The sequence below is a fragment of the Hordeum vulgare genome, chromosome 1H (assembly GCF_904849725.1).
Source record: "Hordeum vulgare subsp. vulgare chromosome 1H, MorexV3_pseudomolecules_assembly, whole genome shotgun sequence".
Classification (NCBI taxonomy): domain Eukaryota; kingdom Viridiplantae; phylum Streptophyta; class Magnoliopsida; order Poales; family Poaceae; genus Hordeum; species Hordeum vulgare.
The window spans coordinates 497,382,136-497,394,949 of NC_058518.1; the positions used below are offsets into that span (position 1 = coordinate 497,382,136).

A 12,814-nucleotide genomic window follows, 5' to 3' on the forward strand; every position below is an offset into this window, starting at 1 on the left:
GGGCCCCACCTGGCCGCGGTGTCAGGGCTTGTGGGCTCCCTGTGGGCCTCCTTCCTTGGCCCTCAAGTCCCCCGATCTTCTTCTGTTCTGGAAAAAATTATTTCGGGGATTTTATTCCGTTTGGACTCCGTTCCAAAATCAGATCTGAAAAAAGTCAAAAACATAGAAAAAACAGGAACTGGCACTTGGCACTGAATTAATAATTTAGTCCCAAAAAAGGTATAAAAGGTAAATAAAACATCCAAAGTTGACAAGATAACAACATGAAAGCATCAAAAATTATAGATACGTTTGAGACGCATCAGCAGGACCGTTGACATCACAAAGAGTTTCATCACTACATAAAGTACGAGTTCAACCAACACATCATCATCATCGACATCGACAGTCATTATTGCAGGTTGTAATACAGACAAACGTGCAGACGCTCGGAACAAATACAGTTCAACAGCAGGAGGATTTGGGTTCTGACCTATTTGTCCAACCAGGGCCTCGGGGTTGACTGTGCCGACCGGATCAGAGAAGCATCTGGACGCCGGTGCACTCCCCCTTATCAAGGCCATTGCCGCCGATCTGTTGCCCGCAACCAGACCCGACATTTGAGTCCACAGGGACAACACGGTTGGCTTCGCTTCTTGGCAACAAGGCCAGAGGAACCGGATCTGTCCACGAAATCCTCGTGGACACCGAATCAGAGAGGCTCCTAGTCAACGCCCTGGACGCGGCCTGAGCAGGGGCGGGGCATAGAGCGCGGCGGCCGCAGCCAGAGCCTCCGCGTCATGTCGAGCAGCCCGTCGCGATCGATGGCGCGTGCTCGAGCAGGCCAACGGGGGTGGGTCGATGTGGCGGTGCGGGGGCGAGCGGCGGCTGCGCGAGGCGGGGGTAGGCCGAGCGGCCGAGCGAGCGATGCTGGAGGAGCCGCGTCATGTTGAGCAGCCCGTCGCGGTCGATGGCGCGCGCTCGAGCAGGACGACGGGGGCGGGCCGATGTGGCGGTGCGGGGGCGAGCGGCGGCTGCGCGAGGCGGGGGCAGGCCGAGCGACTGAGCGAGCGATGCGGGAGGAGGCGAGTGGCGACGGGCCGAGCGGGGGTGCGGACGAGGGCGCGTGTAGGCGGATGCGAGCGGTGAGGGCAAGGGCGGTTGCGCGAGGCCGAGGCGGGCCGAGCGGCCGAGTTCGCGTGTGTGGGAGTGGTTCGCGTGCGTGCGTGGATGTTGTTAGCGACGGATTAGGGTGGGGTTTCGTTAACGAGGCCAACAATTTCGTTAACGAAGATTTTAAGCCCTTGATTACGTGATTAGACGGCTTAGATTATAAGTTGGATCTGTCCTCTCATGCTTTTAATAGTACAGATAAAAGCACGAGAGGGCAGATCCAAATCACAATCTCAGTCGTGTAATCACTTAATCAACGGCCTGATTATGTTGTTAACGAAACTTCGTCGCTAACGAAAACTCCTGGTCGCTAACAAAAACTCCCGATCGATCTCTCTCGAACTGCTCCCGCAAACCCCCGCTCACCCGATCGCCCGCCGGCCCCGCGCCACTCCTGCCCGCGCGCCGCTGCCGCTCCCACTCGCCCCGCTCGGCTGGCGCTCGCCCCCGCGCGCCGCTCCCAGCACCTCCTCGCGCGGCGCGCCGGCGCCAATCGCCATGGGCCTCAAGCTCCTACGGCTCGCGGCGACGCTCCTTTCCCCGGGGGCCTCCGGCGCTGACGCGCAGAGCGCGGTCCTGCGGGCGACGACGCACCACCCGTCGACGGCCCCGCTGTACGCGCACCACCTGAACGCGCTCCTCGCCTTCGGCCGCGGCTCGCGCCTCTCCGCCGCAGCGCTCGAGGAGGCGTTCACGGACCGCCTGCGCGCCGCCGCCTCCGGCAGCGGCGACGCCGCCGTGGCCCTCAAGTGCCTCGTGGCGCTCAGGGTCCTGCTCGCCCACGGCGCCTTCATCCTCCGCGACCAGCTCCTCGTCGCCCTCCTCCGCCACCCGGCCTCCGGACGCAACCCGCTCGCGCTCACCGCCTTCCCGCTGGGCCGCTCCTTCGCCGCGGCCTCCTGGGTCAGGTTCTCCGCGCGCCTGCTCGAGGTCCTCCTCCTCCTGCCGGACGCCTCCTGCGACGCCGAGTACCTCACCGCGCTCCCCAACCCGCACCTCGTCTCCGAGCTCGCCGCCTTCGCCTCCGTCGCCTGGGCCCCCGCGCGTCGCTCCCGCTCGCCCCTCACGCGGCGTGGGGCGCGCTCAAGTACTTCGTGCCGGCGCTAGAGTGGGTGCCCCACTACGGCCTCGACAAGTTCAAGTTCGACCTCCTCTCCGGCCTCACCATCGCCAGCCTCACCTCCCCCCGCCACCGCGCCTCCTCCCGCCGCTCAACGGACCTCCTCCTCCACCCTAAACGAAGGGACAGCGGCGACGGCGGTTCCAGACCGAACGGCGTCGCGGTCAGGTATGTCCTGCTCCCTCTCCCCTCACTTCTCACCATCATAAGAGTCTGGGACAGGGAGTTATCTTCTGCAATGGGTATTACCTCAACTAGCGATTTCATTAGTAAATTTAGATATCCCAGAGGCAATTTTAAGGAAACAGAAAAGTTAAATGTTATGTGCCAATTTTAGGCGTTTACACCACCATTCCCCCAGAGTATATCGCACTGTTGCAAGCTAAAGACAAAAACTGACATGAGATTTATTTAACATGCAGAGATTGGATGGTACTTCAAATGCAGAGTCTGAAGCTCTGCTCAAATCTCTATCGATGTTTGGAAGAGCAGCTGAATATATATGTATGTTTTCTGTACGAAAACAAGCCATGATCCACTCTCTCAAGTTCTTCACAATTCAATACTCAACATGGGTGTGCCGACAGGAGCATGTAAAGTCGTCAAAATGCGCTCTAAAAGATGCCATCTGTTTGCACATTGACAAGATAGTTGTGTCTTCAGCAGACTCCTTGTGCAGTGGGTTGATGCTATAAAGATCCATCGTGCAAGACATCAGGAATGCAAACGCAAGGAGCCATCATAACTGGATAATCGAAAACGAGTAATTCCTACTGCTAATCTGAGGCCTCTTTGCGATTCCGGTTGCATTTTACCAGCCTATTGTTCCTTTGATGCTGGAAAAGCAAGGGAGAGAGACAGAGCGCCTGACATATCAGTAGGCGGTGTATCTCCTTTATTCCACTTTTCTTCAACCATCGGTTTTCTAGAAGATGTGTTGTCCCCCAGTGCTGGCTTGAGATCCTGTGTGTTCTGTTCAGGTAAATCTTCAGACTGAACGGTCATGCTATTTCCAGTCGCTGCATCATCCACCGAGTTTATATCTGCATCATCCACCACGTTTAGATCTAGCGGAAATGTGCACTTTCCATTACTCTTTGAGATTCCTGCCATGGTCTTATTGTCAGTGCAATCATGAACAGGTAAAGCTGCTAGAGGGTGTACCTTGGATGATAGCCTTCCATCTCTGATCCTCCACCCTAAACGAAGGGACAGCGGCGACGGCGGTTCCAGACCGGACGGCGTCGCGGTCAGGTATGTCCTGCTCCCTCTCCCCTCACTTATCCCGACCGGACAGCATCAGATTCTAGGAGAGTACAATCAGCGTCATTGACATTCAGAAAAGCAGTTGGGGTAAAAGAAGCACACAATGCTGCATTTGTTCTTGTAGCTGGTGGTCTCGGTGAAAGACTTGGTTACAAAGGAATTAAGGTAATGTGGTTTGAGTTCCTAATAGTGTATTTACAACCAAGAATTGGAAAGACTGTCGTGTTGACGTATCACAGTTAAAATTTTGTATTCATAATTTGCAATGGTAACAGGTATATACATCAATTTGCTCGACAAAATCATGCTTTAGAGCATCCATATCCCTAGGTGGTAAGCAGACGCTAAGGGCGGAGGAACTGGCTAGCACCAGTGCTAAGGGATGTGAGAATAGGTGCTAGGAATTTTTTTTAGCATCAATGCTACGCCAAATAAATTACTTTTAATTAGCTTATGTATATGAAATTGCAATTTAAATGACAAAACTGAAGAACATAGCATCTATAGTTGGTGCTAAGGGATGTGGTAGAAAATACTTAAAGAAGTGTATATATAGAAATCGGATTTATCCACCTTGGCACTCGATTTTTAGAGACAATTGGGATGTGGATGCTCTTGGCAGATTTATTTATTTTTTTGCTGTCATGCAGCTGTGGTACTGTTTTGTGTTATTTTATTAGAATATTTTTACTTTCACACACTGTGCTACAATACATTTTCAACACTTGTTGGATAGCAGTATTGCACATCATGCCAAACACAGAACTTTTTAGACTGCACCGCAGGAAATTTGTGTAGGTCTTATTTCATATGTAATTCACAATATAAACACGGAACTTATTCCCCACGGAAATCTATTGTTCTCTTGGGTGACCTTGATATCTAGCAAAACTTCTGAAAGTATCATGTCACAGATTTTGTTAACTATTTCATCGCGCAGGTAGCACTCCCCATGGAGACAGCCACTGGGAAATGTTTTCTTCAACATTACATAAAGTCTATTCTGTCTTTACAAGAGGCGAGCTACAAAATGGAGGGTATGTAGACTATGATGCTTGTCATTATTGATTAGTTTTCTCACCAGTATGACAGTATTTGTATACTTCCTATGATACCTGCCACTTTTGATCATTTCAGTTTAGTTTAAAATTTTCTTGAAATGAACTACCATTCTGTACAATGATGTTCTTGGTACAGTTTCTGTTGGTTGGTGTGGCTGCCCGAATGAGCTACCGTCAGCCCGTAGAAGTACCTTGAATGGCTATCATTAGTATGTAAAAAAAAGATGTCGTTCAAATATATATCACTTAGTATGTGAGGTTGAGGTACACCATTGGATTAGTACTGTTAATTTGATATTATTTACTTATATAGACTAGACCAACATGATTTTAGGCCAAATTAAAGACCTGAATCAGATAAGTTAAACCAGTTCTGTTTGGTCTCCAGTTTCTGAATTCAGTCTGCACATTGATAGAGTGCAATTCTACCTCTCCTTTTCCCAACCTGATAGAACTTTAGAGAACATGTTGAATATAGAAACGTAATTTTTTGTTTCCTGTGAATGGCTCATCCAGCATGATTTTAACTGTTTATCTTCATTATGTCAAAATCCTCTTATCCAGGGCCTCAAGAAAATCCAGGCATTGCTTTAATTGATCAAATTTTCATTCTTTGGTAGGTGAATGCCATACGAAGATCACATTTGCTATTATGACTTCTGATGATACAAATGCACTGACCATCAAGCTTTTGGAATCAAACTCCTATTTTGGAATGGAACCATCACAAGTGAAAATTCTAAAGCAGGTGGCTTTTTATTTTGCCTTTTTTCCATGTGTTTCTTAAGGCGCCAAAAACATACACAGCTGTTGCTTTTTGTGCTGACTAATGCTTAGCATGTCTAGCTGACAACGATGCAAGGCTTGCATTAGATCCAAATGACAAGTACAAGATCCAGGTTGATAATTTCATATGATGGCTTATACCAGGAGTATTAAGTATTGTTGTTTTCATCTTTTTGAGTTTGCACTTCTCTTACTTCTGGTTTTGTGTTTCGGCAGACAAAGCCACATGGGCATGGAGATGTTCATTCTCTTCTTTATTCAAGTGGATTACTTGAGCAATGGTATGCATGTTGGTTAAGGAACTGGGTGTATTCTTTTTGTTGACTTCCTGAATCAGACAACTTTACCTTTTTGAAGGCAGTTAACTGTTATCATTGATTTATTTGAAATAGTTTAGTAAAGTAATCAATCAAACTTCAGTTCTGCACACAAAATCTTAGGATATACTCCATAAATAATATTTATGGGTATATATTTTATAATACTTCACATTCTTTTGACAGGAAGAGTACAGGACGGAGATGGGTTCTCTTTTTCCAGGACACAAATGGATTGCTCTTTAAAGTTTGTAAACCACCTTCTCTACGTATTATAATTAGGAATACTGTAGGGGGCCAGGAACTTATTTATACCATCTTTTTATAGGCAATACCATCGGCATTAGGTGTCAGTGCCACCAAGGGCTACAATGTTAATTCTCTTGCAGTTCCTCGAAAGGCAAAGGAAGCCATTGGTGGAATAACCAAGCTTACTCATGTTGATGGTAAATTCGCCACTTTCACCACATTCCATAGGAGCTATTTATGGGTATACATACACGGTAATTTTGATGCTTTTCTGACTGTGGGGTTAATAATATTATAAATCAATTGTGATTACAGAGTACATCAGTACTGCTGGAATCAACAAAAAACATCATTATTTGTCTAAAAAGATCTATGTGAACCCTATTCTTCAGCTTGTTCTGTACTGCCAGTGCCATCTAACCTATCAATTCTGATGGAAGAATGCATTTTCACGTGTATTTTTTTACTTCTGTACAACTGTTTTGTACTTCCGGTCTGTCAAATTTGACTTGGATCCGTTCTTATATGTAGGTAGAACAATGGTTATCAATGTTGAGTACAATCAGCTTGATCCACTCCTTCGTGCAACTGGGCATCCTGATGGAGATGCAAATTGTGAAACAGGCTATTCTCCATACCCTGGAAATATAAACCAGGTAATGTAGCAAACAGATAAGTTAGAACACTAATGATTTGTCAACCTCCAAATAATCCTTTGCTTCAATGGGTCTCAAATACTGAAAACATGGTGCTTAACATGACCTGTTTATTTAATATGATCAGTGTGAAAGCATCTCATTTGGTTTTGTTCCTTCTCAACCTAATGATTGCAACTTCGGGAACAGGTATAGCTTATGTATACTCTTGGGGGTTTAATCACTCTAATCAACTATTATAATAGAGCACAGCTAAGGTACTAAATCATGCATGGTTATATGCATATTTGGTTGCCATTAAATGATGTATGTACGACAGGCGGCTCCGGCGAGTCGGATGGACTGCGGCGGTTGCTGAGCTTCTCCATGGCGTGTTGCAGTGTCAAGGAGACACAACTTCGAAGGTGAGGAGGAGATATATAGAAGAACAGAAGGAAGGGAGAGGAGGAAGGGCAGGGGCGTGGCGGCCTTGACGAGCATTGTTGTGGTTAATATGATATTAAATTTTTCCTTGTATTATGTTATGTTTGATTAGTATATACTGGCATACACGTGCGTTGCACGTGCCCGTGTAGTAGTGAAAAGAAAGTCAAGGTGTCCATATTACTTACTCCCTCCGTTCCTAAATATAAGTCTTTTTAAAGATTTCACAAGAAGACCACATAGGAAGTAAAATGAGTGAAACTATACTTTAAAATACGTCTATATGCATCCGTATATAGTTCTCTAGTGAAAACTCTAAAAAAAACTTATATTTAGGAACGGAGGGAGTATATAACTATAGAACATCGATGTTTTATTTTGTTCATATAACGTCTTGGGGCCGCTATTGGAGGCCGTATTAGTTCGGATATGAGAGTGGAGTTGTTCCACCCGTGGATAAGGTATCTTTACACGTTTCAGCCTCTGTGTCAGCCAGTAGCGGTTGCGTGAGCCCTTTGTGAACCCGAACACATGTTACATGCTAAAACCATGGAATTGCTCCTATAATACTTACATAGGTCGGCCCATGAAGCTCTCCCTCGCGTAGATTGGATCCTTGCTCCTCACGCTCGGTTAGCTTTCTTTTGCTGCTCGTTCCACTAGCTCAAGAAAAATCGACTGTCGTTTTCTTATGAGAAAACTTCTCTGAATCAGGAGTTTCCACTATTTTTGTTTTTAGTTTTTGAAAATGCTTAAAATTAAGAAACCATATATTTTTAAAAAATCATAGATTTACAAAATATTAATTGATTTCAAAAGTGTTTGGAAGGTCCACAGACTTTAAAATGTCTTGCAATGTAACAACAGTCACAACTTTTCATGAATTTGAATTATTTATGGATTTTTGGAAATGTTAAAGATTTTCTAAATTTTCAATAAATTTACTTAATTATCATGTATTAAAATGTGAAAAAGGAAATAAAAAGGAGAAGGGAAAATGAAAGAATAATAGTTTTTAGCAAAAAGTGAATAATAATAACAATAAGCAGGTAAAACATTTTTTATTAGAAGTAATAGAGGAACTATAGGAAAAAAAAGAAAAATAGGCAATAACTTCTAGAAACTTTTCAGAAGCAAGAAAATTTATGGGTGCATTACTACTTTGTACTCCCTCTGTTCCTAAATATAAGTCTTTTAAGCGATTTCACTAAGGGTCTACATATGAAGCAAAATGATTGAATCTATACTCTAAAGTATGTCTATATACATCCGTATGTAGTCCATTAGTGAAATCCCTAGAAAGACTTATATTTAGGAACGGAGGGAGTAGATTGTAGGTGTACATTACTCTAAGCAGGAACTCACACCCTTGCAAGTTAGGCCATCGCCCTCCACAACTCAGGACGCACTAGGACACTTCAAAACGAAGGAGCTTATTATGTAAATAAATAGATTTGTAGATATATAGTCATGTTACTACCACTTACACTAGTAGAGTGTAATCCTTTTGTCAATAATGTCGAAGTTGTAACGCTGAAAGAAAGACGTCCTAGGCACAACAAAGATGATGGGTGGGGCAAATAGTAACACCTACACCGCACAGAGAGGGCACCTCCTCGACGTTTAAGGCACAATGACGCTTAATGGGTCCACCCCATTAAGCGTTGCTTCCTCGCTCAATCGCTCCACGGACCACTCACACGATCGTTCGTTGACAACCTGCTCATTGACAGTTTAACCCCTTCGACCATTTGAACCTGTTGACCATTGGCTTTTATAAAATAAATTGAAAAAGGTTCATGCATGAAAAACATCATGAATTTTTGAGAAGTTTGTAAATTTTTAAAAGTTCCTGAATTCCGAAAAAAGTTCACAAATCAGAAAAATTACAAGCTCGAAAAATGTTCTAAATTAAAAAAAAGATCATGACTTGAAAAAGGTTTGTGAATTTCCAAAAAAATCCTGGATTTAGAAAATTTCAAGAATTTTAAAGTTTGTGAATCTGTATAAGTTCATGAATTTAACAAAAGTTCACGGATTTAAAAAATAAATCAAGAATTTGTTTTTGTGTGAATTCAGAAAACATCACACATCCATTTGTTCCTTAAGCTTGTTTTTGTTTTGCATTTGAAAAAGGTCCGCACATTTATAAAAAAAATAAAAAAGAAGAAAAACAGACAAACAAAATGCCAAAAAACACGGACAGAAGCTTCCCAAAACTGGTTGGAAGCTTCACAATACTGCCTGTTTTTTAGAAATGCTTCACAAAACCTGCTGGAAGCTTCACAAAACTTCATGGGGAGACTTTCGACAAACAAATTAGCGATCCGGTACATGGGCCGCCCCATTATGGACCACAAGTGACGGCTGGTTTGTGAAATGGAGTAAAACCAGCGCCGGAAGCTCCAAACTATCATAGTGTCAAAAACTGATTTTACATGTGTCTAACAAACGATTTTACATCTTGGGATGGAGGGAGTAGTATTTTGCATTGTTTGATTTCATTAGGGTACGTAATACAACAAACTAGCCATGACATACATACCATTCCTTAAAAGTTACTCCGTCCGTTCATAAATATAAGGTGTTTTAACATTTTCTATATCGGATGTATATAGACATATTTCAGTGTGCTGGGTCGCTCATTTCAATCTATACGTAGTCCATGCTCAAATATCCAAAACATTTTATATTTTGTACTTCCTCCGTTCCTAAATATAAGTCTTTTTAAAGATTCCACTAATAGACTACATATGGATGTATGTAGACATACTTTAGAGTGTATATTCATTCATTTTGCTTCGTATGTAGACTTTTAGTGAAATCACTTAAAAGACTTATATTTAGGAACGGAGGGAGTATAAACGAAGCGAGTACTAAGAATTAGCCATGACGGCAAGCTTTCCCCATTTTGAGCCAAAAAGAAGGATGCGCCTGCGGCTTTAACCCTCTGGGAACATGGTGCCATGAGTACTGCCTCGCGTCCACTTTGCGGCTAAGCTCCTGCATGCTGCACTTCACATCGGACCGACACCGGCCGGAGATGTCGGAAAGCACCCGAGAGTGGTCTTCAGCCCTTTCATTTCGTGCAAACGAGGTGGCCGAAATCGCTTCTTCTCTCTTTATTTCTAGACTAATAATAATTTGATTAATTCCGTTTCTCTGTTCCTCTTCGCTGGGCCAGTTCGTTTGTTTGGCTGGCTAATAATAATAATAATTGTGATCCATAACAACAAAACCATGCGCCGGTCGTGGGTTCCTCCCACCATATCCGTGCTTTCGACTTTATTTTTGTTCGTCTTTTTTTGGCCTTTTCGTGCCCTGCATCTCTCTACGTAGACATGATCCCAACCGGGAACTTTTGCTTTCGTTCCTCTCTTTTTCCAGCCGGAGTCTTGGTGATCACGGCCTATCTGCTTGTGGTTTATCGCTCCTGAAACGAAATGAGTGAGTCACTTGCATAGGCATGCTCGAGGTGAGATGCATTTTGGTTATCTTTTTGTACTACATATCAACATTACCCCCCACACACGGACAGACATGCGTGTGTGACAATTCCTTGGAAGTAGATATAGTGCTGTTTACTCCGATTTATATAACTTGTCATAAATTTGTCTAAATATGCATGTATCTAGACACTAATACGGTTAGAAGGAAGTACTAAGCAAAATGATCGAAGAATTCTATTTCGCACACCAGCGTTGCAGTGCTCGATTTCCGACAAAAACACATTTTTTTAAACGAGTCAAAAGACTTTGACATTTTTATTGTTAATAAGAAAAGAATTGTCCGGTAAATTAACGGAAAACCAAGCTAAAACCAATACAATCCAATCAAATGACATGGGTAGAACACAGAGTTGCAAAGAAGAAAAACATCCGTCGAGTAGTCGCAAGCGTCATCGTCATCACCGGTTGCCACCAAACGGGCGACTCCGACTTCACCATAAAGCTTCATCATCGAAGCCAACCCGCAAACAGCTGCATCATGGCGGCACATGCTAAGTTGCTAACAGAAGGCCACACGCGCGAACAACCGACATCTCCGACTTGATGACGAGCCTCGCAAGGGAAATATGCAGGACCTGCGCCGACCGTGCCTCCGCATCCAACCACCTAGTGTTTGTCACGCCCCACAGCAGCTTCGACTTCAAAGCAACCAAGCAACCCACAAAAGAGCACCTTGGACACATCGAAAAGAACCGACTACCGAAACACATGTAACTCAACGTCCCTTTTTTTACGGATACTTAACTTTCCTTTTAGGCATGTATGTGTGAGATATTGAAGGACGCACCTGGCCCCACCCCCGTTGAATTAGGGGCAGAGAGATAAGGACCATAAGTCCCCATCAAAAAACATGATCATAAGCAAAGAAGGCTTTTCTACAGAAAATAATAATAATAACAATAATAACAGGACCATTAGAGCGCACATGCTGACAACTGAAAGGAACGTAACAAAGTGAGGCACCAAGAACCCCTCATACCCGTTCCTCGGTCGATCCCACGAGCGGGCAAGAGAGAACCCTAGCCATCGCCGCGGGCGCACCCCACTCCGCCCCTCCTTGCCCCCCCCCCCGCTGTCAGCACGCGTCGCTAGGCTAACCCCGTGTTGCGCGGCGACGACGGGGCCTTTTCCTCCCGCTTAGGGTGGCATGGCACGGGACGGCCACTCTGGCGGGCCCACGCAGGGGAGCCACGAGCGCGGCGAGGTTGCACTGGGGCGACGCTTGGAGGTGCTCCGAGGGCGCGCGGGGCTCTCGACCTGCGCGAATCTGGTGCGCGTGGTGGCTCGCGGGCGCGGCCGATATGCGGCCTGGGATGGCAACGACGCAAGAGGGCGGTGCAGATGCACGACGGTGATGCGGGGTGTCCCAGCCGGGGTGGCCCAGCCGGGGCGGATCTGCCGGTTGTGCCGCGCTTCACGGCGTGGGGAGGTGGTCGGCGGCGCTCGGTGCGCGGGAAGGTGCGCACGCGGTGCGGTGGTGGTGTGGCTACGCAGGGGCGTGCACAGGGCGCGTCGTGGGCGCGAGGGGGCTTCAAGCGGCGTGGATGTGGTGCTTAGGGGTGCAGCTCGGAGGCCCAGGATGGCGCGATAAGGTGGCCTGCTGCGACATGATGGAGGACTGCCGTAGTTGTGATGCTCACGAGGCGTTGCTGCCCTGGTTGAGCTCATGGTGGAGGGGTTTGAGCAGCCAGTACGGCGCTCAAGCGGCGGCTTCGGCCGCGAGGGGGGTGTCTGCACGGTCCAGCATCGCGTGGATGTCCCTCGGGTGTGTAGATCAGATGCCCATGGTGACAGGGAAGTGCGCTCTGGCGACGTGTTTGATGACCCACAAATATAGGGGATCAATCGTAGTCCTTTCGATAAGTAAGAGTGTCGAACCCAACGAGGAGTAGAAGGATCTGACAAGTGGTTTTCAGCAAGGAAATATGTGCAAGCACTAAAATTATCGGTAACAAGTGATTGTGTGGTGAGATGATTCGTAGCAAGCAACAAGTAACAAAAGTAGCAACGGTGCAGCAAAGTGGCCCAATCCCTTTTGTAGCAAGGGACAAGCCTGGACAAAGTCTTATAGGAGGAAAAACGCTCCCGAGGACACACGGGAATTTCTGTCATGCTAGTTTTCATCATGTTCATATGATTCACATTCGTTACTTTGATAGTTTGATATGTGGGTGGACCGGCGCTTGGGTACTGCCTTTACTTGGACAAGCATCCCACTTATGATTAACCCCTCTCGCAAGCATCCGCAACTACGAAAGAAGAATTAAAACAAGGT

General features: G+C 45.9%; 3 protein-coding genes across 5 annotated transcripts; all 3 read left to right on the forward strand.

Annotated features, from left to right (window-relative positions):
• The first annotated feature begins 1,650 nt into the window (after window positions 1–1,650).
• Window positions 1,651–3,563, forward strand: LOC123419062 (putative clathrin assembly protein At4g40080). 2 transcript variants are annotated; one of them, XM_045107124.1, is made up of 3 exons: window positions 1,651–2,440; window positions 2,695–3,252; window positions 3,415–3,563. In XM_045107124.1, exon 1 carries the CDS (start codon window positions 1,651–1,653, stop codon window positions 2,257–2,259), a length of 609 nt encoding a protein of 202 aa, XP_044963059.1. In that variant the 3' UTR covers window positions 2,260–2,440; window positions 2,695–3,252; window positions 3,415–3,563. The 2 variants fall into 2 exon arrangements, with proteins under 2 accessions (XP_044963059.1, XP_044963054.1); XM_045107119.1 differs by having other exon boundaries at window positions 2,695–3,563.
• On the forward strand, window positions 3,476–5,386 carry LOC123402045 (UDP-sugar pyrophosphorylase-like; the record flags this gene model as incomplete). The annotated part of the gene is made up of 3 exons (XM_045095907.1): window positions 3,476–3,703; window positions 4,479–4,575; window positions 5,220–5,386. Coding segments are annotated over 3 exons (492 nt in total), but the record flags the coding sequence as incomplete, so codon positions are not given.
• On the forward strand, window positions 5,269–7,156 carry LOC123419082 (UDP-sugar pyrophosphorylase-like). 2 transcript variants are annotated; one of them, XM_045107132.1, is made up of 6 exons: window positions 5,303–5,347; window positions 5,437–5,498; window positions 5,602–5,666; window positions 6,031–6,148; window positions 6,483–6,607; window positions 6,927–7,156. In XM_045107132.1, the coding sequence occupies exons 3-6, from the start codon at window positions 5,664–5,666 to the stop codon at window positions 6,963–6,965; spliced, it is 285 nt and encodes a 94-aa protein (XP_044963067.1). In that variant the 5' UTR covers window positions 5,303–5,347; window positions 5,437–5,498; window positions 5,602–5,663; the 3' UTR covers window positions 6,966–7,156. The 2 variants fall into 2 exon arrangements, with proteins under 2 accessions (XP_044963068.1, XP_044963067.1); XM_045107133.1 differs by lacking the exon at window positions 6,031–6,148 and having other exon boundaries at window positions 5,269–5,347.
• Window positions 7,157–12,814: the final 5,658 nt, after the last annotated feature.

What these genes read in the sequence shown, in the direction of transcription:
- LOC123419062 (XM_045107119.1), top strand. Translation starts at nt 1,651, where the DNA reads ATGGGCCTCAAGCTCCTACGGCTCGCGGCGACGCTCCTTTCCCCGGGG.
- LOC123419082 (XM_045107132.1), top strand. An exon ending in CAAGCTTACTCATGTTGATG is followed by an intron (nt 6,149 to 6,482) that starts GTAAATTCGCCA and finishes TCTTATATGTAG; the next exon opens with GTAGAACAATGGTTATCAAT. An exon ending in ACCCTGGAAATATAAACCAG is followed by an intron (nt 6,608 to 6,926) that starts GTAATGTAGCAA and finishes TATGTACGACAG; the next exon opens with GCGGCTCCGGCGAGTCGGAT.